This window comes from Saccopteryx leptura, chromosome X (genome assembly GCF_036850995.1).
Source record: "Saccopteryx leptura isolate mSacLep1 chromosome X, mSacLep1_pri_phased_curated, whole genome shotgun sequence".
NCBI lineage: Eukaryota > Metazoa > Chordata > Mammalia > Chiroptera > Emballonuridae > Saccopteryx > Saccopteryx leptura.
Window position 1 is genome coordinate 37,420,967 of NC_089516.1, and position 10,097 is coordinate 37,431,063.

General features: G+C 41.5%; 1 protein-coding gene across 1 annotated transcript in view; it reads left to right on the forward strand.

Annotated features, from left to right (window-relative positions):
• Positions 1–9,817, forward strand: part of LOC136385505 (spindlin-2) — a 64,921-nt gene extending 55,104 nt beyond the window's left edge. The window contains exons 2-3 of the mRNA XM_066356484.1: positions 7,502–7,662; positions 8,265–9,817. Coding sequence (XP_066212581.1) covers positions 8,267–9,043 — 777 coding nt within the window. The 5' untranslated portion in view covers positions 7,502–7,662; positions 8,265–8,266 and the 3' untranslated portion in view covers positions 9,044–9,817. The remainder of the gene's footprint in view (positions 1–7,501; positions 7,663–8,264) is intronic.
• The last annotated feature ends 280 nt before the right edge of the window (positions 9,818–10,097 follow it).

Consider the following 10,097-nt stretch of genomic DNA (forward strand, 5'->3'; position numbering starts at 1 on the left):
CTTTGGACATAGTTATTCTCATCAAGGCTTGGTGCCTGCTAGACTCTACATTTTTGGCATGCTGCTTGTGTAGCTAGTTGGATGTAGTACTGGTGCAATATGCAACCCACTACTGATTGTGTTGGTTCTGGAACCTCTTGGGTGGGGTTTGTGTACAGGTTGATATCAGACATTGTTTATAACCAGCTGTGGAATACTTGTCTGGAGCTTCCACTCTGTTCACTGTTTCTGTCAATATTTTCTTTGCCTGTGTATGTGTGGAAGGGAGCAACCTGTGTTTAAGGGATAACACCCTCCTGCTTAGAGCTGAAATCAGCTCTGTAAAGGACACCAAGCTTTTTAAGATTTGCCTCCAGCTTTCAGCTGTTCCACCTTCCTTTGCAGCTGTCTGGTCTTCTGAAGATTCTTCTGTAGAAAGACAGCAGAGTGGGCTCAAACTGGCTTCACTCCACCAACCCCTCCACAGGTTGCAATCTTGGTAGGTTAGGACAACTGAGTTTGGGAAGACAATGTTAGTGGAACCCTCTACCTGGGGGGGGTCTTATGGTCAGGCACTCAGTATGAGTTAGTCATCCTACTTCAGAGCTTAATCTCTCAGTTTCTGCTCGATGTTCCAATGTTATTTCTCCCCAGAGAGGTGAGCAGAAAATACTGGTTGGGTGATGTGATAGTCCCTTCTGCAGAAGTTCTTTTAGCTGAGAGAGTCTTCCACTGCAGTTAATTGTGACCCTGCTTCCAGAAGGTGGCTAAGACCATTGTCCATTCCCAAAAATAGACTCCAAGGAACCTACACTTTGAATGTCTGAATTCTAAGCCTCTTATCTTCCCTCCTGTAGAACTTACCCAAGTATGGCATGGTATTTAGGACTTGGGCTGGCTGACTGTGAGGCTCTACCTCATCCAATGCATGCAGATGCTAAACACTAAGGTGATGAACTTTTTTACAATGGAAAAGAGGACAAAAATAAATAGAAGAAAACAGTATCATAAATAAAAGAAACATTTTATTCACTGCAACAATAATAGACTATAATATAATAAATGCATAATAAAACATTTGTAATATTTTATATTGTAATTATGCTTACATGCCTTTTATTTTTCAATAATAATTGTAGGAAAAAAGTACTCATTTAGTAAAACTAAATATCAAACAAAACCACTAATTTGGAGTGATATTCAGGTGTATTTATCATTTTCTAATTTAAAAATGTCTGTTTTATGCAACTATTTAATCAAAATACATTATTAATAGATAAGGTTTGAGGTTGGATTTCCACTTTAAAACTCGAATTTTGGGAACATACTTGTAAATAAAATTATATGCATTTGAAAATTATTAAATAGATAATGAATTAATAAAATGTGAATTGTGCTTACCTGTCTAGGATTGAATATTCACTGAGAAAGAAATAATTGTGAATCTACAATGTCATATGTGCTGTGTCATGTTTCAGTAAGAAGTACACAAAGCCATTTGCATGCTCAGTATATCACACACTTTCTCAACGTCTCCCATGCAGAGCGAATGTGTCTCATAATTGCGTCTTGCCACACTGTACTGATCCTTGATGAATCATCATGTCAAATACAAATATGTATGTCACATCACACGCAATGGATTGATTCTGCATCAATTGATTACAGACACTTACAGATTATTCTTCCAATATCAAAAAGGAGGACATGTAGGAGGACACTTTTCAAGGGAGGACAGAATTTACAAAAGAAAGACTGTCCTCCCAAAAGGAGGACAATTGGTCAGCTGTGTTCAGAACACAGAAAGCAAAATTTACCTCACCTGGGTTTGTTGCCCGAAGAGCTCTCCTTCTGGATGTGCTGCTAGTAATGCTATTTAGATCCTGCCTTGTGGTTTTCTGTAGCTGGCCACAGCATGTATTGGTTCTGTGACTCTTATGAAGGAATGTGGTGCACAACAGTGTAAGACACTGCCTGTTGCTGGCCCTCTGCAACCTTTTTGGAGCTACAAGTGATTCAGTGGTTGTGGCTTCCTGTGCTGGTCTTATGTGCACATGGAAGAACCAAGCTGCATACCTAGGCTGCTTTTACTAGCACCAGGCCTGGGGGTAAGTCAGCAAAAGACCCAAAGTTCCCTGACACCTACCTCCTGCTGCCTCTGTCTGGCTTCTTGTTAGCCTCAGCCTGTGGAAAAAAATCCTCTGGGAGAGTAGAGAGGTGGGGGCTAGAGAATTTCCCCTAAGGGGCAGGTGTCCATGAGGCATCAGGAAGATGGTGGGTGTGGTTCCCACCCTAGAGTCCCAGGTTTTGATCTGTCTTGATTTTTTTCTCAGACCTCAGTAGGGTGTAGCTACTAGGAAACCAGTGGGTGGGGCCTCCAAACCCTGAGATTTGGTCTGCCAACAGCACAGACAATTTCTACTGAATTTATGGCCTGACCTGTGGTGGCACAGTGGATAAAGTGTCGACCTGGAAATGCTGAGGTCGCCGGTTTGAAACCCTGGGCTTGCCTGGTCAAGGCACATATTGGAGTTGATGCTTCCAGCTCCTCCCCCCTGTCTCTCTCTCCTCTCTCTTTCTGTTTCTCTCTCTCTCCTCTCTAAAATGAATAAATAAAAAATAAAAATTAAAAAATTAAAAAATTTTCTACTGAATTTATACTGTGAGGGGGTAGCACCAGTTATATTATCAGGAAAGTGAAGGGAGAAGCTATGGCCTCAAAGCAAGACAACTGAGTCACTTTCACCCCCTGAGAGTTCAGCCTTCTGCTCCTTAGCCAAGGCTGCTTACTTCTCTGCAGGGCCAATCTCTATACGGTCAGACAAGAGAGATTCCTGAAATGGAGCAGTTGTTTTCCCCCAGGATGATGCTGCACAGAGGGGATTCCTCCACAGAAGAAATATGGTAACAGTGGTGTGGGAGGATGATTCAGCACAGAGGTTCTAGTGGCTGTACCCCACCATGTCTCTCCCCAAATCTGCCAATCATATACTCTCTTTATTTTAGTCTAGTCCACTCAGCCTTTCCTCTACTGGAGCCCAGGATAAGTGACTGTGAGTGAGATTTTCTGCATTGGTCCTTTAAGAGGGTGCCTGCAGCTCTGAGAACATCCATGTGTTTCTGGCAGACAGAAACCTCACCTCTTTTTACCTCCAAATGCTATATGGGCACCTCTTCTTGACTCTGGTGCTCTAGGCTGGAGAACTTGACTTTGGGTTTAGGACCCACAACTGTCAAGGTGAACTCCCTGCAGCTGAGATATCCCTCTGGAACCTCAGCCACCGCTCATTTGAGCAGGGCCAGCTCTTTTGGTTATAAGACTCTTCTTCATTTAGTTCTTGATTTGGTTTTTCAGGATTATTGTTCCTAAATTTAGTTATAACTCCAGTTTGGTTCTAGGAGTAGGTGAGTGGAACATATATCTACTCTGACACTATGTTGTATCCTGTCTCAAGCCAGTCTTTCAATGGACAGCTCCATGATAAAGAGTTTCCCTTTTTTTTCCAGTGCACCAAACCAAAGAAAGTGATGATTTCAATATGATATGACAAGACATCTTTCTTAAAGATCACTGTAACTGTCTTATAAAAATTTTTGCTTTAGAAGTAGAGTACTAGTCCAGTGACCAGAAACCATAAATGTGGTATAGTTTTTGTTTTCTTCCAGGTTGAGTTTGTACCATGGCAGTATGTAATGCCATTATACATGCTCATCCTGATAAACTTAACTGTAATTTATTAATAAATATATGATCCAGTTAACATGTAGAAAATCAAGACAGTGTTGTGGAATTAAAACATTTCTGTGTGAATCTGAGGTATATAAAAACTTATAAAAGTAAACGAGAAGCCTGAAACGTATAAAGCAATGGGATCTTGAGGACAAATGGTAAGATGTGGGGGCTCAGTTTGAAAAAATTATAAATAAAACCAAGAGAAAAGATAACATATAATAAATATATCTGGCCTTAAAATCTTTGTGGTTTGCCTCATTCACTGTTGGTGGGACTGTAAGGTAGTACAACCATTATGGAGGAAAGTATGGTGGTTCCTCAAAAAACTGCAAATAGAACTACCTTATGACCCAGCAATCCCTCTACTGGGTATATACCCCCAAAACTCAGAAACATTGATACGTGAAGACACATGTAGCCCCATGTTCATTGCAGCACTGTTCACAGTGGCCAAGACATGGAAACAACCAAAAAGCCCTTCAATAGAAGACTGGATAAAGAAGATGTGGCACATATACACTATGGAATACTACTCAGCCATAAGAAACGATGACATCAGATCATTTACAGCAAAATGGTGGGATCTTGATAACATTATAAGGAGTGAAATAAGTAAATCAGAAAAAAACAAGAACTACATGATTCCATACATTGGTGGAACATAAAAATGAGACTAAGAGACATGGACAAGAGTGTGGTGGTTACCAGGGGTGGGGGGAGGGAGGGCAGGGGGAGAGTTAGGGGGAGGGGGAGGGGCACAGAGAACTAGACAGAGGGTGGCGAAGGACAATCTGACTTTGGGCGAGGGGTATGCAACATATTTAATGACAAAATAACCTAGACATGTTTTCTTTGAATATATGTACCCTGATTTATTAATGTCATCCCATTACCATTAATAAAAATTTATTTAAAAAAAAAAAAAAAAAATCTTTGTGGTTTGGAAGTCACAAGGTGGGATGAATAAAAATAGTTGGGTCAGGTAGTCCCTTAGTGGTCAGTATTTAAAGGGCCATTCCTATGCACTGCACAGTTTTTAGATATAGTGGTACTAGAATAAATATTTTCTAAGGCAACATCAAAGCCTTTCCTATAGGACTTTGGGCCTGTTACGTAATGGGCCTATTATCAACTTATTTCTACTTCATCTTAATTCTTAAGAAGGTGCATAAGTTAAAACTCACTAGGTATCCAGATTCCCTTTGAAGACAATGATCCTCTACAAAAGTTTGTCAGAAAGCTGTGTTTCAGATTTGCATTGGTTTTCAACTTAAAATTGAGCTTCAGCCTGACCTCTGGTGGCACAGTAGGTAAAAGCATTGACCTGGAATTATCAGGTTGTCAGTTTGAAACCCTAGGCTTGCCCAGTCAAGGCACATATGGGAGTTGATGTTTTGTGCTCTTTCCCCTTCTCTCTCTCTCTCTCTCTCTCTCTCTTTCCCTTCTCAAAAATGAGTAAATAAAATCTTTCAAAAATTGAGCTTCAATGCCCTGGAACATCTAAATGCACTAACTATCTCTACTGATTACCCTTATCGGACCTGACTATTCAAAATTATGACTACAAGAGGATAATTGTAAAAGGGGTTGGTTCAGTTATGTGTGAATGTTTTTCATAAGTAAACCACCAAGACAGGTGATTTCACAGGGAATGTTGTAAATATACCAAGAAGTTTAAAGAATTTAGAAATAAAAATTGTGAAAGGGGGTAAATTGTTGACTTAGTCAAAGAAATATAAACAAATTTTCAATTAATTGGCAATGACATATCTAAGAATAGTATCAGAAAAACACAAATTTTAGAAGAATAATAAAAATTTTAGATTGTCTTTGATAATAAAAACTTGGAATTGCTGTGGACATTGTTGATTAGCTCACCAATATCCACTTCAATCTTCCTTGATTGTGTAGTATCTACGTCATTTTGGTGGGATTGATCCCACCCCCTACTTCAGGGATGGCACTTGATTATCATAAGTCAATTAGTCAAACAGTGCCATTTTGTTAATGTGATTGTTTCTGACATAATTATAAAAAATGGGATCTAAGGCAAGCGGACATAGCGTTATCTTTGTCCATATTACAAGGGCAGGCAAATGACCTATGATGATCCCAATCAAAGTGAAACAAAATTTTGATTAAAAACTTTCTGTAATTAATATAATATTGAATGTCAAATATAATTCTAAAAAGTTGCTGTAAATAGTTTCTCTCTGTCACTATATATGAATAAGGAAGCAGGAAGCATACATTCCCAAAGTTGTCAACAGCTATAATGTAACATAAACTTTAGAATAAAACTGACATCAGAGAGAACATAGATGTTAGAACACAACTAGGTTTTTGGTGACATCAATGAGTGCATTCATTCATTAGTGCTCCCATAAAAAAGCACAATAAGCTCAATGGTTTAAACAACAAAAATTAACTTTCTCATAGTTCTGGAGGCCAGGTGTTCAAGATCAAGGTGTCTGCAAGGTTGTTGTTTTTTTTTACCTGAGGTCTGTCCCATTGGCTTGTATCAATATATGGCCATCTTCACCCTCAGTATTCACATGATCATTCTTCTATGTACATCTGTGTTCTATTCTCTTCTTCTTATAAGGATCCTGCTAATGTTAGATGAAGGCCAAAATATGTGACCCAATTTTACCGTAATTACTTCTTTAAAGGTCCTGCCTCCCAATATTTTCACATTCTGATGTAATGGGGGCAAGGACATCAACATGTGAATTTGGAGGGGAAAGAAATCAGAACTCAGCCCATCACACTAAGCACTTTGGTTAAATCTAATCTAACACTTACTAGATTTTTCAAATAAGTAGCCGATAAATTCCTTTTGTTTAAATCAGATTGAGATAGTTTTCAACTTGCATGTAACTGATAATGTTCTGCCTGATATAGCAACCTAATAATATTGATATTTTAGATATTAGCATATCTAAAATATATATTGGTATTTAGTATACTATGGACAAAAAACTATGAATAAAAAAAAGGATAAAACAAAATTCAAAATGGATGTTGGTTTATTCAAAATTAGATATGGTTTGTCATAAATTGCAATTACATTTGAAAAATATTCTCTAAGGTTAAGCTTTCTTTCTCCAAAATTAGGTCTCCATATATAAAAAGAGCATGTTCTTGTTTTCAAAAAACTCACATTATATGTATTTTTGTGTATGAGTATTTGAAAAATTTTATCTGTGTGTTGTGATTGGGAAAAGGTGTATATTTGGGATTATGTTCTGGTGACTAGGAATGACTGCTAAAATATAAGAAATGTACATATGCACATGTATTTGTATATGAACATAAAGGATTTCTGTATCCATATATGTTCTAAATAAAGTAATGTATATCTCTGTGTTATGTATTTATACAAAATTGTGAGGAATGTGTTAAAAATGGAAAACTCCAGCAGGGAACGGAGGGGTGGAGCTACAGAGCCTGAAAGGGTGGCGATAGGGATGAAAAGAAGAAGAAAGGACCACCAACAGGTCACACAAGTTAAAACTATGGAACGGCAGGAGAAGCTTAGGCTTTTTTCCTAAGCAAGAAAGGATGCTTGTGCAGTTTATAGCAGGGAGGGAAGGTCTCAATACTGACAAAAAACGAAGATCTTAGGTCATATGCGAAAAGAGGGAGGAGACTGCTGCAGTATAAGCGGCTGGTAGGGATACCAATGTGGCACTGGGGCCTTTGCCGCCAACAGGAAGGCAGAAAACCAGCGAGCACAGAGCTGGTGACACAGCCACCATCCCTTCGTCTGCCCTGCCGTCCTCTTAGACTCGCTCCACGTCTACGGATCCACTCCAACCAGGTTTTGGAAGCTCCAGGCTCCGCGCCCACTAATCAGGATCACAGCGAAGGCAGAAACCAGGTGTCCGATTTGCGCACGTGAGGACCGCGATCTCTGGCGGTGGACGCCAGAAAGTCCAAGGCCATTGGTGGGTACCAGGATGGAGAAGGGACACGGTGTGACTCCTGCAGGAGATAGGGGGTGGAGGCTGACTCCGAGCAAGGCTGGGGTGAGAGAGTGCGATGAGCCGTAAGGAAAAGGGGGGTGGCTTTAGGAGACAGGCACGAAATTGAAGCGTGGGCACTGGGTGCCAGGACAGCAGTTGAGGGTTGCAGGGAGAGTGGGTGCAGCAGGCTGGGTGGTTCAGGGTTGGAGGACAGTGAGGGCTTGCGGGTCAAAGTGGGGAAGAGATAAACGCTTTGCTGGGGATTTAGAGTGAGCACTAGTGGCGGGAACTGGAGGCAGGGTCCCTGCACACGGAGGTAACCTGCTCTCTCCTGTGGAGTTCCTAAGCCCGGCCAGCACCACTGCCCCTGCTAACTTTCCCTGCAAACTAAAGGAACCCAGGAGGGAGAGCACTTACAGGCACGCAGCCAGGATTTCCAGCAGTGATTCCAGGCTCATAGGGGAAATTTAGTTGCCAGCGCACGGTATATAGAGACGTCGCTGTCGCTAGAACTTCACCTTACGGCATATTGAGTGTGTTCTTCCTTTCCTTCCTCTTATCTTCTCTCTTCCCTCCGGTGACAGGCATGAAGACCCCCAGTGCACAGGAAGTCGGAGGGCAACAAACCAGGGCACCAGTGGGACGCGCCACTGGGTCTGTAAGCATGATGAAGAAAAAAGCCTTGCAAAAGAAACAGAGGAGCCGACCTTCATCCCAGCCCCGCAGGAACATCGTGGGCTGCAGAATTTCACACGGATGGAAGGAAGGCGATGAGCCCATCACCCAGTGGAAAGGAACCGTTTTGGATCAGGTGCCTATAAATCCCTCTCTTTACCTGGTGAAATATGATGGAATTGACTGTGTCTATGGACTGGAACTTCACAGGGATGAAAGAGTTTTGTCTCTTAAAATTCTTTCTGACAGGGTGGCATCGTCTCAAGTCAGTGATGCAAACCTTGCAAATACAATAGTTGGTAAAGCTGTGGAACATATGTTTGAGGGTGAGCATGGTTCTAAGGATGAATGGAGAGGGATGGTCTTAGCCCAGGCACCAATCATGAAAGCCTGGTTTTACATTACCTATGAGAAAGATCCTGTCTTGTACATGTACCAGCTTCTAGATGATTATAAAGAAGGAGACCTCCGTATCATGCCAGAGTCCACTGAGTCTCCTCCAGCAGAGAGAGAACCAGGAGGAGTTGTAGATGGCCTGATAGGTAAACATGTGGAATATACCAAAGAAGATGGTTCCAAACGGATTGGCATGGTCATTCACCAAGTGGAAGCCAAACCTTCTGTGTATTTCATCAAGTTTGATGACGATTTCCATATCTACGTTTATGATTTGGTGAAAAAGTCCTAACTGTTAGGGTACAATTTTGCCACACTTGTGAAAGCAAGTGTATACTTTGTAGACATGCAAAATAATGTTGTTCTTCAGTGTATTGCGAACTTCAGGGTCCCACTAATTCAGCATCTTTGCCGGCATAACTATCGTTTTGTTCTGAAAAATACAAATGTATGTGGACATGACGTGCTGTGTGTAAGGACTTTATCATGTTGAACAGAATGGGTATGTTTGGTGGATGGGGCATGAAAGGAAGGGACAGCTGTAAATTCAGGCTGTGATTAAGTTCGGCTAGTGTCATGATCATCAGCTGAGAACGGAATAGGACTTAGGTGTCCTGGTCTGGGGAGTGGGGAGGAGAAGGAACTAGACATGGACTGTGCTGAGAGGTGAAAGGGAGGTGACTGCTTAGGAAGAGGTGGGGATGGGCCAGAGACAGAGAAGCTCCTGGGAGGAGGGATGTCTTAGGAGGGGGGGCACCCGACTGGGTGGAGGTGAAGAACAACAGAGGGAGAGAGAGATGTTGGGGCTTAGAGACAGGCAGACAGAATAAGGTGAGTAGAGAAGGGCACAAAGAAGCTTAGAAGAGGCCCAGAAGAAGCAGAAGAAAGACAAAGTTAGCAGGGATTTGGGGAGAGGTAACAAATACTCAAAGGGAGGGTCTATTCATGTGTGAGAGACCGGAGGGACAGGGACACTGATGAAGGATGAAGGAGGAATTCTCATCAAGGAAGGCTGAACAAGGGAGTGAAAATACAGAAAAAGAGGTGTGGGGAGTGGGGTCCATGTGAGATGCAGAAGCCCAAGGAAAAGTTGGACTTCTGACAGTATCTACATTGCTGTCCCTGGTTCTGTGCACAAGCAATGTGGCAATTGTCAATGAAACCAGATGGACTGGACATTCTTCAAATGTGTATTTTGAGAGGATGACTCAAAGGTTAAGCAGGAGCCAAGTTTATACCTAAAACTTTTATTTCAGGGAATTCATGTTACAACTACAAAGCAGAACCTCAAACCCTCAGCCTAAATGCACTAGCATTGCACACGTAGGCATGCGACTGCGGGTTAC